The following is a 19,006-nucleotide window of genomic DNA, read 5'->3' on the forward strand; positions in this document are numbered from 1 at the left end:
TGCCGACCGTGCTCGTCTGACGGCGGGTCGTATGCTAATGAGCCCGGCCTCAGTGCCAAGTCGCAGGGCGGCCGGCTTCAGTTGTCCTCAGGGCTTCCAGCCGCCTGCCGTCACCTCACGCACCATGAGGATCGGCCGCTGAGGATCTGCTGCATCTCTCTGGGGGGTTATAGGAATCTGGTGACCTGTCGGAGGGGGGGCACTAACCATGTCTTCTCCCCAACCCCAAGGCCGGGTGATCTCACTGGTGAGGCCTCTGAAGAACGTCACGGTGACCGCCGGAGAGTCCGCCACCTTCCAGTGCGAGCTGTCGTACGAAGACATCGCCGTCGAGTGGTTCCTGGGGGGAACGAAGCTGGAGTCGAGCGACAGAGTAAGTCCCGCCACACCTGACGCACCTGTTCACTTCCTGAAACCCAAAACCCACTCACCAGGTGCTGGCTCCGCTCCAGCTTCAGGCCCCTCTGTGCAGCTTCCTCTGCTGCTCCTGCCTGTTCATATAAGGTCCTGCAGGTGGAGGTCCAGGATTCCAGCGAGCATTCGATCCTGGTTTTGAGATAACGCAGGCAGGGAGTCTTTTCTGCCCCGCAAGCGTTTCTGTGGGTTTATTTATAACAGCCGGCGGAGGCCGCAGCACGGGGCCGCTGGAAACTGTGGATATTTGTCAGCCACAGCTTCATATTCCTGGAATTGTTTTAAAAGCTCCAGTGGATGTAGTCGTCGGGTCTTCCGGGTCCTGGACATATTTAATGACAAAGATATGTTTGTTTTATTATCTGAGGGAACCTGAGACCTCCTCAGGAAACACGATCCCTCTGTGAGTTGTGTAAGAACATCTAGCAAAGGTTTGGTCAAATCTTACCGAAAAAACATTTTGTTTTGTCATTAAAGTTCCCCTAGCTTCATTTGTTATTGTATGTTCAATTATCATGTAAGATTAAGATTTATTATTTAAATCTTATTTATTAAGATATATTATGCAAGGAAAATGAGTTAAAGGTTATTAGAATAAGACTAGTAATTAATTGATTAAGGGAGATTTTGTAAACCAGTAACCAGCTGCTGTAAACACATATTTCAACTGTTGTCACTCATGCAGCAGTCATATAATCATATAATCCCCCCTCTGAGTTACACAGCTTCGTGCTCTGACAGCTCTGCATCACATGCAAGCAGGAGCTGGTGGGTAAAATCAGGCATCAGGGGTTAGAGGTCCCCCAGGTTAAATTTGGGGAATGAAAGCAGCTGTCCTTTTCGCTTTAGCTGTTCTGGCTCTGCTGACAGGCCGTGTTGTGAGCAGCTCATAGCGTCTCCAACGTTTAAATGTAAAGATACGGTTCTAGGCTGATTTAATGCTCGTTTTAATCAATGGTTAGGTCTGTAATCGTCTAGCTAACCTGCTAAATGAAGTGGCACAGTCCGGATAGAGTTTAGTTGGCATGTAAGTGGCACATCTATTACATTCTGCAGGTCAACAGCTATAAAGACTTAGACAACTTTATTTGTCATTTTGTATGCACAGAGTGTGTACAGAACGAAATTTCGTTGCATACAGCTTTGTAAATTGCAGTAAAAGTTAGATTACAGTTTTAGGTGCAGCAGAGATTTAAAAGTAAACATAGATTTAAAATACACTATAAAAAACAATTGAAATGTAAACAATGCAGGAGAAGGTCACAGTATACAAACCATTGAATGTGCAGAATTGGGTTGTGCAAGGGCATTTGTGGCCCTTGCACAACCCAATATATAAAGTAGTATAAAGTAGTTTAATTTATAACCTTGTCTGTTAGATTAGTTTTGATATGGCAGCAACAATTAAGTAATTATTTAATTCAACCTTTAGAAACCAGGTTAAGTAAATAACTTAACCTAAATGTTTATGACAGAGGTAATTGAGGGTGAGATGGTCTTTTCTAAAGACGGCAGATTGTTGTCAAGTCTGGAAAAAAAATCTGTTTTATTCTCTGTTTAACCTGAAAGGCAGATTTCGTGGCGTCATTAAAACAGAAATTCTTAAATCAAGGCTAAAAAGAAGGCTAAATCTAAAATGTTACAGTGATATCCACCTGAACACACCTACCTCAGACCTTCATCAGGCAGGAACCTGTCAGGCGGCTGTCAGGGATTATGAACCCTCCTGTGACCGGCTCTGTTGAACCTTCAGGTGGTGATGAAGGATGAGGGGAAAGTCTACAGCGTCACGGTGAGAGACGTCCAGCTGAGTGAGGCTGGACAAGTCAAACTTATGGCCAAAGACTTTGAGACGGAGGCCATCCTGTCTGTCAAAGGTAAGCCACCGCCTGATTCTCCTCCTACACGAGTCAAAGGCCAGTTTGGCTGCATCTCAGTCAGGACATTAGGACACACATGACGGGATGCTTGTGTGTGCGTTCAGAGCCGCCCGTAGAGTTCACCAAGCCTCTGGAGGACCAGACGGTGGAGGAGGAATCCACCGCCACCCTGGAGTGTGAGGTTTCCAGGGCGAACGGCGAGGTGCAATGGTTCGTGGACGACCAGGAGATCCGCAAGACCAAGAAGTACGAAATACTGGCAGACGGCCGCAAGAGAACGCTGCTCATCCACGAATGCACCATGGACGACTCAAAGACCTACACCTGTGATGCCAAAGACTTCAAAACATCCTGCTTCCTCACCGTCGAAGGTGAGTGCAGCCGAGCGGTGCAAGTGAGAGCTTTGAGATTGTATCAGACATGAAGATTAGCATTAAACTTAACAACGATGCTTCTTTGTGGACAGCCGCCCGTGTCGAGTTCTCGAAGCCGCTCCACGACGTCGAGGTCCGGGAGAAGGAAACTGCCAGGTTTGAGTGTGAAGTCTCCAGAGAGGATGCCAAAGTAAGCAAAGCTTCTTTTTCCTCCTCGTTCACCAGGATCCAGTAATTTCTCAGCTTCCAGCCGCTCAGATCTCTTCCTTCTCGCTCCGCAGATCTCCTGGTTGAAGGACGGAAATGAAATCAGAAAAGGAAAGAAGTATGAAATCATTGCAGAAGGCCGCCGACACATCCTCATCATCCACAAGGCCGCGTTTGATGATGAAGCTGAATACGAATGCGACGCAAAGACCTCCAAATCCTCCGGCATGCTCACCGTCGTCGGTAAGAACCGGAAACGCTAACGTTGCACCGGTCAGCGTCGTTAAATGATGTTTTCCAGTTGGTAAAGTGCTCTGACACCTGAACTGAGATGGTTCTGGTTCCCCTGATGTTTAAACGAGTCGAGCTGAGGTCAGTTTCACTTACGTTTCTGTTGCGACACCTAGTGGCTGTTAGAGGTTTTACATGAGGGGTTTAAATGTAAATTACACTAAAACGACTTTCATTGTAGTTGCTAAATGTTTCTCTGTAATTAAGATTATATATTCTTTAACAGAGCATTTACTAGTGCTAAAAATGACCAAACTGATCAGTATTGTATGAGCTTAATTAGGGGTGGGCTATATGGACTTAAAATTTTATCACGATATTTCGCGGTACTATTTTTGATAACGATAAAATCGTCGATAAAAGATTGTTTACAGCTTTTTAGGTAACTGTGTGGCTGTGACTGCATTTCAATTAACATAATAAACAAAAATACTGTGCTTAAAAAACATTTAATAATGTAACATATAATATATTAAAATTTTAAATGCGTGTTATCAGGACACTAGTAATATAAATGATGATAAAGGATTTTTATCATCAAACTGCACAAAGTAAATGTATTTAATTAGATTTTTTAAATGCATTTAATTAGATTTTTTAAATCTATTGATATTTCTGATGATCTCAAGAAACCAACAGTGAAGAAAATAGCAAAACTTAATTTAACTTAAATTCTTATCACGATAAGACATTTTTCTCAGTAAAAAAATACTTTAACTGAGATTCTCTTGCTTTTTAAGGCCTTTTTTTAAAAATGTGTGCATTTTCAGAATATACTAAATTTATGCTGTTAATATAATTAAACTTGGTGTCAGCAGAGCTTATATTGTCAGACAAAACAGTTTAGATTTTATTAAATTAGGTGATTGTCATTCTTTATATCAATTTAAATTAGCAACCTAAAAATTCTAAAAGACTGATCTAACTTTTTTTTTATTTCTATAACTAACTGAAACATCTCCAGTTCTCTGACATCTGACGCGTTTCTCTCACTGCCACTGCAGAGGAGGAGACCACGTTTACCAAAAACCTGCCCAACGTGGAGGGCACAGAGACGGACAGCGTGAGGCTGATCTGCGAGGTCTCCAAGCCCAACGCTGACGTTACCTGGTACAAAGGTGAGGTGGAGCTGCCGGAGGGCGGCCGCTATGAACACATCGTGGATGGAAAGAAGAGGATCCTCCTCATCAAAGACCTGAAGACAGACGACGCCGGAGAGTACAACTGCAGGCTGAGCTCCGGCGTCAGGACCTCCGGAAACCTCAAGATTAATGGTACAAATTTACAAGCGTCACCTGTATAAATCCAACCTATTCAATTCAATTAAATTTTATCTATATAGCACCAATTCGTGAAACACATGTCATCTCAAGGCTCTTCCCAAAGTCAAATTCAATCAGATCCTCCAGGTTGGTGAGAAAGTTTCCTCTCTAAGGAAACCCAGCAGGTTGCATCAAGTCTCTCCAAGCAGCATTCACTCCTCCTGAAAGAGCGTAGAGCCACAGTGGACAGTCGTCTGCATTGTTGATGGCTTTGCAGCAATCCCTCATACTGAGCCCTGTACTTAAATTCATTGTTTACCACACAATAGAAATTTAGCTGGTTATAATACCTAGAATATAACCTGTTTAAACTATGGGGTAATCAGCGCTCTGATATATGATGGAGCTTGATTATTAAGGGCTTTATACGTTAGAAGAAGAATTTTAAATTTGATTCTTGATTTAACAGGAAGCCAATGAAGGGAAGTTAAAATTGGAGAAATATGATCCCTCTTGTTGATTTTCATCAGAACTCTTGCTGCAGCATTTTGGATCAGCTGAAGGCTTTAAACTGCATTTTGTGGACTTCCTGATAGTAAAGAATTACAATAGTCCAGCTTTGAAGTATCAAACCTGGAAACCTGTTTAATATGGGATTTAAATGACATGTCTTGGTCAAAAATAACACCAAGATTTTTTACTTTATTACCAGAGGCCAAGTTAATGCCATCCAGATTAAGTGATTGATTAAGAAGTTTCTTTTTTGAAGACTCTGGCCCAAAGATTACAACTTTTGTCTTGTCAGAATTTAAATGCAGGAAATTTAAAGTCATCCAGCTTTTGAAGTAACTGATTGGATTCATCAGGATTTATGGATAAATATAGCTGAGTATCATCAGCATAACAGTGGAAATTAATCCCATGCTGTCTGATAATTTTGCCAATCGGAAGCATATATATAGTAAAGAGAATTGGTCCAAGGACTGAACCCTGTGGTACTCCACAAGTGTCATTGGAAGAGAGTTTACCGTCACAAAAAAACAGATGTAATGAAATCCATCTGATGTTTCTGTCGTTCAGAACTGGCTGCTGAGTTCCTAGAAAGGCCCCAGAACCAGGAGGTGGTGGAGGGCCAGAAGGCAGAGTTCACCTGCTCCGTCTCCAAGGAAACCTTCGTCGCCAAGTGGATGAAGGACGGCAAGGAGCTGGAGTCAGGAGACAAGTACCAGATCCTGAGTGACGGCAAGAGCCGCACTCTGGTCATCAAGGAATGCGACCTGAAAGACGAGGGCGGATACGTGGTGGTGATCGGCGAGACGCGAGCCAGCGCTGATTTGACTGTGAACGGTGAGTAAGCTCCGCCCACTGGCCCAGATGAGCATCCAGCAGGTAGCCACGAAAAAACAAAAACCTTGGCTAATCGAGTGTTTGGTTCACTCTTTCCTGCAGAGAAACTGAAGGTCATAACGCCTCTGAAGGACACGGAGGTCAAAGAAGGCCAGGAGGTCGTCCTGAACTGCGAGGTGAACATTGAGGGCGCAAAGGCCAAGTGGCTGAAGAACGACGAGACTCTGTTTGAGAGCGGCAAGTACGTGATGATTCAGAGAGACAACGTCTTCTCGCTGAGGATCAAAGACGCTCAGAAGGGAGACGAAGCTGACTACAGCATCACGCTGACCAATCACAGAGGAGAACACGTAAAGAGCTCCGGCAAACTCTCCGTCAGAGGTTGGTGCTTCACGAACATGACGCTGTTTCAGACACTAGATAAGCATCCAGACCTAGTTTCACCGGTAGAGTCCCTGAACCCTTTATTTGATCACCTAATGTCCGCTAAACCTTCTGCTAATAAGTCTGACCAATCAAGGTCCTTCAGGAAGCTTGGAGAAATCAAGACTATGAAGCAATACTTTCCAAATTTTTAGTATTGTATTTATTAGATTAATTACCAGACTGAGCAACAGTTTTAATTCAATTGAATTCAGTTTTATTTCTATAGCACCAATTCATAGCACACATCATCTCAAGGTTCTTTCTAAAGTCAGACTCCATCAGATCCTCCAGGTTGGTGAGAAAGTTTCCTCTCTAAGGAAACCCAGCAGGTTGCATCAAGTCTCTCCAAGCAGCATTCACTCCTCCTGAAAGAGCGTAGAGCCACAGTGGACAGTCGTCTGCATTGTTGATGGCTTTGCAGCAATCCCTCATACTGAGCATGCATGAAGCCACAGTGGAGAGGAAAACTTCCCTTTAACAGGGAGGAGAACCTCCAGCAGAACCAGAACCAGGCTCAGTGTGAACGCTCATCTGCCTCCACCCACTGGGGCTTAGAGAAGACAGAGCAGAGACACAGAAAGCTCAGAAGCTCACATTGTAGAGAAGACAGAGCAGAGACACAGAAAGCTCAGAAGCTCACATTGATCCAGGAGTACTTTCTATGTTAGATGGTGATAGCGGAGAAGCAACAGTCCGTCTGTAACCAGAAAATTTTGTGTTGTTCAGAGGAGAGTCTGAGGATTGTGGTTCCTCCGGAGGACGTGGACACTCAGGAGAACAAGACCATCAGCTTCTCCTGTAAGATCAACAGGCCCAACGCCACCGTGAAGTGGATGAAAGGCGGCCAGGAGATCGCCCTCAGCAAGCGCGTCGTCTACAGGGTGGACAAAGAGAAGCACACGCTGACCATCAAAGACTGCACGCTGGCCGACGAGGGCGAGTACACGGTGGTGGCCGGGGACAGCAAGGCCACGGCCGAGCTGATCATCAGCGAGGCGCCGACCGACTTCAGCGCGCATCTCAAGGACCAGACCATCACCGAGTTCGAAGACGCGGAGTTCACGTGCCAGCTGACCAAGGAGAAGGCCGAGGTCAAGTGGTACAGAAATGGACGTGAGATCAGAGAAGGACCCAGGTACGGCAGCTTGGGTTTAATTTGGGTTATTAGGCCAACAGCTGACCAGAAGGTCAAAGGCTGGATTCACGGCTGCATCAGCGCAGGAGTTCATTCAGAAAGGACAGTTTGGATGCCATATTTATCACACTGCTATATAGGAAGTGCATGTCAGTAACACATTTAGCAAAGGTGGACTCTTCTATTCCTGATGCCTAGGGACTGAAATGATTAAGATAAACATCCTGGTGAATAGGAAAAAAAAGAAAAGAAATACATCTAGTATCGTCATTGCAATATTTATCGATAAAATCACAATTGTATGTCTTTGTAGAACCGTGCAGAACTTGATTTTGATGATCAGAATGTTGTTTGGAGCCACCGGAATTTTTCTCGTTGAATTTGATTTTTTCTTAGTGAGTGGAAAGTATTTCTGTAGCGAGGACTGACTGTTTCTGACCTTTTATCTTCTTAGATACGCATTTGGAAAAGACGGGAAGTTCTGCACGCTGCGGATCAAGGAGTGCAGACCCGACGACGAGTGTGAATACGCCTGTGGAGTGGACGAGAAGAGGTCCAGGGCCAGGCTCTTTGTTGAAGGTAGGTAGCTCAGGATGCCCTCAGAGGAACCTGACGGGATCCTCCTGATCTCCTGGAGGTGACGTCGCCCTCTGTGTCCCGCAGAGATCCCGGTGGAGATCGTCAGACCTCCGCAGGACGTGTTCCAGCCTCCGGGTTCGGACGTCGTGTTCGAGGTGGAGCTCAACAAGGACCGGGTGGAGGTGAAATGGCTGCGCAACAACATGACCGTGGTGCAGGGAGACAAGTTCCAGATGATGAGCGAGGGAAAGCTGCACCGGCTGCAGGTCTGCGAGATCAGACCCAGAGACCAGGGCCTGTACAGAGTCGTCGTGAAGGACAAGGACGCCCGGGCCAAGCTGGAGCTGGCAGGTGAGCGTTAGTATAAACCCTGGAGGTGAAACTCTGTTAGCGTAACCCAGACTGCACAGGGAGCCGCATTTAATGTTTTATTAATCTGTAAGGCTTACTTCATGAGTGATCAAAATAAACGCAGCAACATAAAGTATATTATAAACACCAGTTAATGTGTTACCGTATTGAAACAAATTCAGGGATCTTCTAATGTTTGATCACCAACAGTCAGAAAGTGTTTAATTAGTCATTTGACGCCAAACTAGTCAGAGGTCAGAAAGTCACTTGCTATTAGTTAGCTTAAAATTCTCCTAAAAAGTCTCAGCAATGAAGATTATATTACATAATAGCTAAAACCATCATTAGTTATCACCTAATTGATTAATTAAGATGCCATCATACGGCTCATAGCTGGATAGTTAAAGGTGTGTCAGGTAGGAAATGAATTGGACGGATCAGGTTCTCCCCATGTTTGTTAGAATGTTACCTGAACAGGTAATAATAACCAAGAGTCTCAGTCTAGTAAGCTGAAAGTCCCCCAAAACAAATCATTGTACAGATATTTTGGGTATTACTAATTAAATAACTTGTAAAGGTAAAAAGGTCATTCTTTAGTCAATTCCTTGTTTTTTTCTTATTAGCTAACTAAAAAACTGTGGCTGTTGTCCATGTTGACTTTTTCCTGATGGCGTCTCCTCTCTCCTTCATCCTCCTGCAGCTGTGCCTCAGATAAAGACCACCGACCAAAGCTACGTCACAGACGCCGGCAAGCCCATCGTCCTGGCCGTCCCCTACAGCGCCTACCCTCAGGCTGAGGCCGACTGGCTGTACGACGACCTGAGCCTGGCCAAAGACAACATCCACACCTCGGCCGACCGCACAGAGTACCGGCTGAAGGACCCCAAGAAGTCCGACGAAGGCCGCTACAAGATCCTCATCAAGAACAAACACGGACAGGGAGAAGCTTTCATCAACCTGAGCGTCATTGGTGAGCTTTCCTCAGCCAGGATGGAGAAAATGATGTGCAGATAGTTACGTGTTAGCCTGGCAGCGCCAAGCCCTGTTTTACAAAACTGTGTAGAAATTGAATCCAATAGGAATCTCAGTTAGTAAATCTGCTACAAGTGGATAATTTATACCGAACTCATAAATCTGCAGCCTTTTCTGTCCAAAGAGCCATTTTACCCTAGCTCCTAATTAGAAATGTTTGTCTAAAAAGTGTGTTAGAGATTAACGTGATTCCTTTTTTAAATATATTTTTACATGCAAATATGTTTTATCTTAATGTAAAAGATTAAAAACAGAAATAACGTACATTTTGGAAAGAACATCAACCATTTACCGCAAGACGAGATAGAAACAGTCTCTTAAAGTGTATAGCCTAGAAATTTAAAAGAATATTACTTTAATTTAGTTGATATTTATTTGCCAGGTCTCCCTTGCAAAAGAGATTTTTAATCTCAATGGGTATAACCTGGTTAAATAAAGGATAAATAAAAATAAAAAATTTGAGATATTACATAATATAGGAAAATTGGTAAAACAGTCTTACCATCTCATTTTCAATAAAAACATTTCTAATGTATGTATCACTTTTGGTAGCAGTAGGTTACCCTATAATGGTAATATCATGGTTTCTGAGCCCACTACCCCCTGAACAAAGTCAAAATATTCCTAAAAAACAGCTCTATGAAGTAAAAATGCTACTAAACGTTTATAAAAAATATCGTTTGTGCCTGCCATGTATAATGTTTTTTATAATGCATTCAAAATCTGTGTTGACCTCAAAAGCCTAATGTGTCAATTATGATACAAAAGAAATAGAAAACAGGCAGATTTTTCTAAAAGAATGATGGCTTTGGTAAAAGCATCTGGTTTCTTGGATCAGACTTTAAAGGGCTATTAAGAGCAGTTGTGGATAAGCTAAAAAGCTTCAGTGTGACACTTTATCAAATTATCTGCTAAAAGAGATTCTTAGATTAATTTAAAGGAAATTTTAAGATTAATGTTTCACTTCCGCTAATTCGAAACATGATCGAATGTCGTGAATCTTTGCTGCAGATGTCCCCGGACCTGTGAAGAACCTTCAGGTGATCGACACTGCCGACGGCGAGGTCAGCCTGGCGTGGGAGGAGCCCGAGAACGACGGCGGCAGCAAAGTGATCGCGTACGTGGTGGAGAGACGAGATGTGAAGCGTAAGACCTGGACGCTGGCCACCGACCACGCAGAGAGCCCTGAGTACACGGTGACCGGGCTGCAGAGAGACTCCTTCTACCTGTTCAGAGTCAGCGCCAGGAACAGGGTCGGTAGCGGACCCTTCGTAGAGACGGACGAAGCTGTGCAAGCCAAGAACAAGTTTGGTAGGTCGTCTTTGGATTTATATGAACTGAACCTGACGGATGTAGTCCTATGTTGTGCATCTTCACCTGGCAGCATTAACATTTCTGTTTCCTGTTAACAGACGTTCCCGAGGCCCCTCTGAACGTCATCGTTGGAAACGTCACCAAGTTTGGCTGCACCGTCTCCTGGGAACCTCCCGTGTCGGACGGCGGCTCTCCCATCACCTCCTACATCGTAGAGCTGCGTGACCGGACGTCGGTGAAGTGGTCGCCCGTCCAGGTGACCAAAGCCGGCGAACTGAGCGCCATCGTCAACGATGTCATTGAGAACAAAGAGTACATCTTCAGGGTCAAAGCGGAGAACAAAGCCGGCGAAGGCAAACCCAGCGCCGCTTCGCAACCTGTGAAGATCATGGATCCAATCGGTGAGGACTGAATCAGCCGCGATGCATGCCGTAAATCTGACCAGCCTCAGTCAGAAGGTCCTGATTTGGTTTCTGTCTCCCGCAGAACGTCCCAGTCCGCCTCAGAACCTGTCCTGGCAGGACCAGAACAAGAGCTCGGTTCAGCTGACGTGGGAGACGCCTCTGAAGAACGGGGGCAGCATGATCACCGGATACATCATTGAGCGCTGTGAGGACGGCACCGACAAGTGGCTCCGCTGCAACGCCCGCCTCTGCCCGGACCTCTTCTACAAGGTGCAGGACAACTGCCTCCTGAACGCTCAGTCGGCCCATTGTCTGTCTCAATCAAGGGGTTCTTACTAGAAATATGCCAGCTTTCCATTGATCGACACTAGTTGGCGATCGGCAGGTCAAATAATTGATTTTGCTTATTTACTGAATCAATTGAAACTAAGAACTTCCAACATTTTCAGTCTATAAACACATCAACCAACAGTTTTATAAGTTTTCAATCTTGCCGCTTATTCACTTTGTGTTTAATTCAAAACGGAATTAAACTGTGATATCAAAATGATATTTCTGAACCACTTCAAATTGTCTGAGAATGACAATAGTTACATTACAGTGAATTTTTAAGCATAGCTCCCACTTCTTTGTTGAAAAGTCTCTCTTTGAAATGGTTTCAAAGTCCAGGCCCTCCACAGTGCAGAAATAACTTGGAGGACATGCATCCCTGCTCTGAAACACTTTAATTAAACAGCTGGATTCCCTAATCAGCCTTATTCAGCTCTGCAGAGGCGAGCAAATGTTTTGATGCAGATGTTGAAGAAGGGATTCATCTAAAAGTTACAGGATGGTAGCTTATGGGCAGGGTGCCAAACTCTAGGCCGGTGTCCTGCAACTTTGGGATATTTCCAGGTAGAACACATCTGGATCCAGTGGCTGAATCACCTCCTCATGCACTACAGAGTCCTGCCATTGAGCCAATTATGGGATTCAGTTGTGTTGACGGTGAGACTCGTCTAAAAGTTGCAGGACACCCGATCTGGGGGACTGGAGTGGACTTGGACACCCCTTATAAGCCTAAAAGCACCTGACTCAGCACTGTCCCTCAGGCCAGAGGATGCCCCCCCCCCCACCCTCCAAGGTCTCCTAATAATCTCTCCATCAACAAAGCTGTGATGCAACAGGGCGTTTTCAGCCGCTTAGACCAGTAAAAGGTGTTTTAATTCCATTACAAAGATGCTAGCCATGTGCTAGCATAGTGGCTAACTGGTTGCTAAGCAACACACAAGGTAGATACAAACTTCCGAGAAGAAACTGTTAGAACTATTAACACCCTGAAAGCAGTTAAAGTTGCGTTACTTTGACAGCTTCTGGCTGATCTGAGGCGGCGTGAAAATGATCATTATAGTTTGTGACTCGTTGAGGATTATACGTTTCTGTTAAATTTTATTTTATACTTTTTACTGTGACTGCTGGCCGAACTCTGGAAGCCTCAGGGATTTCACCTTCTAACATCTAGCTTGTGTTTCAGGTGTCGGGTCTGAAATACGGAACCAAGTACAACTACAGAGTGTTTGCTGAAAATGCTGCTGGAGTTTCTGACCCGTCGAACGTTATCGGACCTCTGCTGGCGGACGACCCGCACGGTGAGAGACACAACGTCTGTCCTGTTAACACAGAATCCACAGGAGGGTGACGGCAAAACATTCCCTGATTCCTGCTGCTGAGTTGTTGTGTTGACATGAGAGGAAACCGGTTCTGATCAAGCCTTTGCCTCCTCTCCAGTTGGTCCAACCTTCGACCTGAGCGCCTTCAAAGACGGACTGGAAGTGATCGTCCCTCAGCCTCTCACCATCAGGGTGCCCATTACTGGGTACCCGACCCCCGCCGCCAGGTGGACCTTCGGAGAAAAGGAGCTAACCACCGCAGACGAACGCGTCTCCCTGATGACCAAGTCCACGTTCACAGAACTTACCGTCACGCCGAGCGTCCGCCCAGACAAAGGCATCTACATCCTACACCTGGAGAACGATGTCACCTCTGTGTCTGGAGAAATCGAAGTCAACGTCATCGGTAGACAGAAATAAAACTGCAGATCTGGGGAAACTGGATCTCCAGCGGTGTCTTTAACTCGTTGCGTCTCCACTTTTGTCTGCAGCTGCACCCAGCGCTCCCAAAGACTTCAAGGTCCTGGAGGTGACCCGGCAGCACGTCCACCTGTCCTGGGAGGCTCCAGAACACGACGGAGGAAGTCCTCTGACCGGCTTTCAGGTGGAGAAACGGGACATGTCCCGCAAGACCTGGGTGAAGGTACGACTCCAGAATCTAGGTTTGATCATCGTGTAACTGAGATGTTCCTCTCATGAGCTAAAGGGCAAACCAGGAGTTAGGCGACCTGTGACTTTGCTCCTAACAGAACCAAACTGTTTCAGGTTGTCACAGGGATCCAGGATCTGGAGTTTACCGTCACCGACGTGGTTGAAGGGAAGGAGTATCTGTTCAGAGTCACCGCCTGCAACAAGTGTGGCCCGGGAGAGCCGGCATACATCGACGAGCCAGTCAACGTCTCCTCTCCAGCCAGTGAGTCAGACTAACTGTACAATTAAAGTCTTAAAGTAATAGATAATCGAAAAAGGACACGTGGCTCTTGGGCTTATATCTACAGTTCATCTAACTCTGTAACCCTTACATTGCTCCTGCAGCTGTACCAGACCCACCAGAGAACCTGAAATGGAGGGACAAGTCAGCCAGCGGCATTTTCCTTACCTGGGAGCCACCAAAATATGACGGAGGCACCGGCATCCGAGGCTACAACGTGGAGCGCTGCCAGAGAGGCACAGATAAGTGGGAGCCCTGCGGAGACATGGTACCCGAGCTGAAGTGCCAGGTGACCGGGCTGATTGAGGGCCAGTGGTACGCCTACAGAGTCCGAGCCCTGAACCGACTCGGTGCCAGCCGGCCCTGCAAGGCCACAGACGAGATCCAGGCTGTTGATCCTAAAGGTAATAAATTAGGAATGTTCTCCCATTACTGTCGATGGAGATCAGCTAAGATATCCTTGAAAACAAATCTGATGAGTTTTTTGTTTTTATTTCATCCACAGAGGCTCCAGAGATCCAGCTGGACGCCAAGCTGCTGGCTGGTCTGACCGCTAAGGCCGGCAGCAAGATCGAACTCCCTGCTGAAGTGACGGGTAAGCCTGAACCCCGAGTGAAGTGGACCAAGGCTGACCTGGTCCTCAAGCCAGACGACAGGGTGTCCATCGACACCAAGCCCGGACACTCCACCGTCACTATTGCCAAGACCACGAGAGACGACACCTCCACCTACATCATAGAGGCTACCAACAGCAGCGGCCGGGCCACCGCCACGGTGGATGTCAATATCCTTGGTGAGAAAAGCGGACAACACTGAAAGGCAACGCCTATCTCAGTTTACGTTGAAATTAATTCATTGCTTCTTGTTGAAAACAGACAAGCCTGGTCCTCCTGCTGCCTTCGACATCTCTGAGATCACCAATGAAACCTGCTTCCTGGCCTGGAACCCGCCACGCGATGACGGCGGCTCCAGGGTCACCAACTACATCGTGGAGCGCCGGGCTGCCGACAGCGAGATCTGGCACCGGCTGTCCTCCACCATCAAGCAAACCACGTACAAAGCCGTCGGCCTGGTCAAGTTCAAGGAGTACATCTTCAGAGTGTTCGCTGAGAACCAGTTTGGTGTCGGTCCGCCTGCTGAACACCCGTCCATCATCGCCAGATATCCGTTTGGTGGGTCACCTGACTGCACACGAACTATAAAAACACTTTACAAGTAAATAGTTAGACTTTAGAAAGTCATGAAGCTTTAAGAAGTATTTTCTAGCTAATAGGCCGGGCAGATATGGACCAAAAATAATATCTTGATATTTTTAGTCGTGATCCCGATATACGATATTTACCTTGAAATGTTTTCTTTTCATAAAGTAATTATAAAACGGCATCCATGAATCAAAGCTTTATCCTAAATGTCTCACAGGCACATTTCCTTACAAACTGCTGTAGATAAATACATAAAAGCATCATTATTTTATTATATATTTAGAATATTTATTTTAATAAAGTTAATTATGTGTATGGTACATTTATATAGTATAGATTGGTGCAGTTTAAGGATTTTATATTGAAGCACATTTTATATTAAGAGTATTATATACAAATATATATGTGTGTGTGTGTGTGTGCGTCTTCTTCCTGCTCCTTTTCAAACTGATTTCTGTACATTTATCTCTCTTTTTTTCTCAAAGTTGTTGTTCAAAATAAACTTACATTCGTTTATTCATGATTCTACCACAACATAGACCATCTTGATATAAATTATATAGTCACATCTTATATCTCTTTTTAAAAATCTCAATATATTTCTCAGCCTTACTGGGTAATGTCATTAAATATTCAAATATTATTGCAAATATTATTGCAAATACTCTAAAGATGATGGGTTTGGTCCATCTTTAAGACCTTTAAGATGCTGAAGCTCGTCTAGGTCTAATGGGATTCTCTCTGCCTGGTCCTCAGACACCCCTGGAGCTCCCTACAAGCTGGAGCCTTCAGACATCGCCAAAGACTCTGTGACCCTGAACTGGTACGAGCCGGATGAGGACGGAGGAAGCCCCATCACAGGATACTGGGTGGAGAGATATGAACCAGACCACGACAAGTGGATACGATGCAACAAGCTGCCCATCAAAGACACCAACTACAGGTGAGAACAGCTCAGATGTCTCCTCAGACGTATCTTTGGAGAGGTTTTTGCTCACATCGTCCTCTTCTCCTGCAGGGTAAAAGGTCTTCCCACGAGGAAGAAGTACAAGTTCAGAGTCCTCGCTGAGAATCTGGCCGGAACTGGAAAACCCAGCAAAGAGACCGATCCCATCCTCGTCAAAGATCCAATTGGTACAACGTCTAATCTAGTCCCGCAGCAGCTGTTCAGCACATAAAGTCCGTTCAGACCATCATGTTGGCTCTTCTTCCAGATCCTCCATGGCCTCCTGGTAAACCCACGGTGAAGGATGTAGCCAAGACCTCCTGCTTCCTGAACTGGACCAAACCTGAGCACGACGGCGGCGCCAAGATCGACGGCTACGTCATCGAGATGCTGAAGAGCGGCACCACGGACTGGATCCGCGTGGCCGAGAACATCAGCCTCCTCGAGTTCTTCCTGAAGGGCCTGATGGAGAAGCAGGAGTACTCGTTCAGAGTGAGAGCCATTAACGTGGCTGGAGAGAGCGAGCCCAGTGAGCCCAGCGACCCGGTTCTGTGCAAGGAGAGGCTGAGTAAGAGCAACACCTAGAAAGAACAAACACCTTCATCAGAGTCCAATTTAAGGACAAAATGTTCTGTAAACGCCTGATAATCCCACTTATGGAGCTGTTTTCAAACACTGTAGAGTGAGAATAGCCTCCTTGCCCACACAGATACCTGCAAACATTCAAACTCAGTCTAACCCTCTTACATAAACTATATGAATAGATGAAACTAAAGACCTGTCTCTCTAAACCTCCTCAGACCCTCCGTCGGCTCCTCGGTGGTTGGAGGTCGTGGGGATCAGCCGTAACAGCGCCGACCTGAAGTGGACGGCGCCTGAGCGTGACGGTGGATCTCGCATCACCAACTACGTGGTGGAGAAGAGAGACGTCAGGCGTAAAGGCTGGCAGGCGGTGGACACCACCGTGAAGGAGCTGAAGGCCACGGTGACGCCGCTCAACGACGGCGCGCTGTACGTCTTCAGAGTCGCCGCGGAGAACGCCGTGGGCGTCGGGCCGTTCTGTGAGCTGGAGGACTCTGTCCTGGCCAAGGACACTTTCAGTAAGTCCAACACATGATTTATGGGGATTAAACGCCTTACTAACTGGACAAAGACAAATAAAAATAACATGGTTCTGTTGCAGCTACTCCTGGACCGCCCTACGCACTCACTGTCAACTCTGTGACCAAAAAGTATGTGGACCTGGAGTGGGAGGCACCTAAAAATGACGGCGGCAGACCCATACTCAGGTACTGTCTCTCACTTGGTCCCTACTGCTGTTTATTGTTATACCCAAGGTGTTAATCTTCAGCCGTCGCCTTCATCCAGGTACTCCATTGAGAAGAAGGAGAAGCTTGGAACACGCTGGGTTAAATGTGGAAAGACCTCTGGCCCAGACTGTAAATACAGGGTAACGGATGTCATTGAGGGCACAGAAGTCCAGTTCCAGATCCGGGCTGAGAATGAGGCCGGCGTCGGACACCCGAGTGAACCCACAGAGATCTTAACCATTGAAGATCCAACAGGTGAGCCTGGATCCCGTTTTCTGGGAGCCTGTGAAGAAGCTCTCAGGGTCTGAGTCTGTCTGTCCGGTTACCTTCAGGCATCCCGTCTCCGCCCATCGAGCTGCACGTGACCGGAGCCAGCCGGGACTTCCTGTCCATCGCCTGGAAGCCCCCCCAGCAGGACGGCGGCTCCCCCATCCGCGGCTACCACATCGAGATGTGCGAGGCGGGAACAGAGAAGTGGATGAGGGTCAACTCGCGTCCGGTGAAGGAGCTGAAATACCGCGTGGAGGAGGGCGTGGTCCCCGAGAAGGAGTACATACTGAGAGTAAGGGCCATCAATTCTGTGGGAGAGAGCGAGCCCTCCGACATCTCCGAGAACGTCTTCGCCATGGACTCCGACTGTAAGAGCACCATGTCCGTTTCCTTCATAAACACGGAAACTGACATAAGCATGTTTAAACGGGTTCCTCTCCGTGGTTCCAGGTAACCCAACCCTGGAGTTCCAGACTCTGGACCTGGTTGTGGTGGAAACAGAGAAGCTTCACATCCCGGTTCCCTTCAGAGCCGTGCCGTCTCCCAAAGTCACCTGGCACAAGGACGGCAAGGAGCTGAAGGCAGACGAGCGTCTCATGTTCAGGTCAGAACAACGAGAAGCTTTAAATCCAGCCTAACTAACCGGGAGCTAACAGGGTAAAGGTAGATAACATCCCGTTCTCATTGGTTCTGATCGAATTGTTTGTCTGGAGCAGGAAGGAGTACACCTCCTGTCACCTGGAGGTTGACAGCAGCCTTCACCCTGATGCTGGCGTGTATAAAGTGACCCTGGAGAACAAACTGGGAAGTGCTAGTGCAACCATTAACGTTAAAGTCATCGGTAAGAGCATGCGTCATTTTACCTGCAATAAAGACACATTTTACACTTCAATCAGACTATCCTTCAACATGTCTCCTTGTCCTCAGGACTTCCTGGTCCCTGCAAGGAGATTGTGGCATCTGAAATCACAAAGAGCTCCTGCAAAGTGTCCTGGGATCCTCCAGACTATGATGGCGGCAGCCCGATTCTCCACTACGTCCTCCAGGTCTGTTTAATTTTCGGTGTTAAGCCATGAGAGGCCTCTGACACACTGACAATCATAAAACTGACGGCTTGTTATATTCGGGTGCAGCGGCGTGAGGCCGGCAGGAGGACATACGTCAACATGATGTCTGGCGAGAACAAGGTGAGCTGGACCGTGAAAGACCTCATCCCCAATGGAGAGTATTACTTCAGAGTCCAGGCGGTCAACAAGATCGGAGGAGGAGAGTTCATCGAACTGCGCAACCCCGTCATCGCCGAGGACCAGAAACGTATGGAAAATACTTTCCTCCATCATGCATGAGAGTTTACCCCTGGTAGACTGTTTGCCTCAAGCTCCTACTGGTCGTTATGCATCGAAGGTGGAATGTGTGTCTCACTAATGCCTGGTGATGCATAATCTACACCAACGTGCTCAATCCCCTCCTCAGCAGCTACCGTCCTGCAACCTGTGAACACGTCCCTTCTCCAGCGCACCTCGGTTTAATAGAATTAGCTTCATCTTTATTTGGCTTTGATTGTGTGCACAATTAAGGAATTTCACTTCGGCTTCAGCTAAAGTTTTTCAAGGTCCTCCAGACTGAAGCAGAATCATGAGAGGAGAAGTTGCTTTTTAACTTCTCTCTTCTTTTCTTAACTG

General features: G+C 46.5%; 1 protein-coding gene across 1 annotated transcript in view; it reads left to right on the forward strand.

Annotated features, from left to right (window-relative positions):
• The window catches only part of ttn.2 (titin, tandem duplicate 2), a 212,363-nt gene that overhangs the window by 114,985 nt on the left and 78,372 nt on the right, over window positions 1–19,006 (forward strand). The window contains 33 exon segments of the mRNA XM_036132592.1: window positions 231–373; window positions 2,168–2,291; window positions 2,399–2,665; window positions 2,761–2,858; window positions 2,950–3,118; window positions 4,171–4,440; window positions 5,509–5,775; window positions 5,878–6,156; window positions 6,928–7,336; window positions 7,791–7,915; window positions 8,000–8,266; window positions 8,967–9,236; window positions 10,310–10,609; window positions 10,711–11,013; window positions 11,099–11,286; window positions 12,530–12,644; window positions 12,784–13,071; window positions 13,157–13,308; window positions 13,431–13,578; window positions 13,701–14,000; window positions 14,102–14,389; window positions 14,472–14,768; window positions 15,555–15,741; window positions 15,817–15,932; window positions 16,013–16,312; window positions 16,545–16,844; window positions 16,928–17,033; window positions 17,113–17,309; window positions 17,387–17,692; window positions 17,775–17,928; window positions 18,041–18,165; window positions 18,252–18,370; window positions 18,458–18,638. Coding sequence (XP_035988485.1) covers window positions 231–373; window positions 2,168–2,291; window positions 2,399–2,665; window positions 2,761–2,858; window positions 2,950–3,118; window positions 4,171–4,440; window positions 5,509–5,775; window positions 5,878–6,156; window positions 6,928–7,336; window positions 7,791–7,915; window positions 8,000–8,266; window positions 8,967–9,236; window positions 10,310–10,609; window positions 10,711–11,013; window positions 11,099–11,286; window positions 12,530–12,644; window positions 12,784–13,071; window positions 13,157–13,308; window positions 13,431–13,578; window positions 13,701–14,000; window positions 14,102–14,389; window positions 14,472–14,768; window positions 15,555–15,741; window positions 15,817–15,932; window positions 16,013–16,312; window positions 16,545–16,844; window positions 16,928–17,033; window positions 17,113–17,309; window positions 17,387–17,692; window positions 17,775–17,928; window positions 18,041–18,165; window positions 18,252–18,370; window positions 18,458–18,638 — 7,158 coding nt within the window.

The sequence above is a fragment of the Fundulus heteroclitus genome, unplaced genomic scaffold (genome assembly GCF_011125445.2).
Source record: "Fundulus heteroclitus isolate FHET01 unplaced genomic scaffold, MU-UCD_Fhet_4.1 scaffold_53, whole genome shotgun sequence".
Classification (NCBI taxonomy): Eukaryota; Metazoa; Chordata; class Actinopteri; order Cyprinodontiformes; family Fundulidae; genus Fundulus; species Fundulus heteroclitus.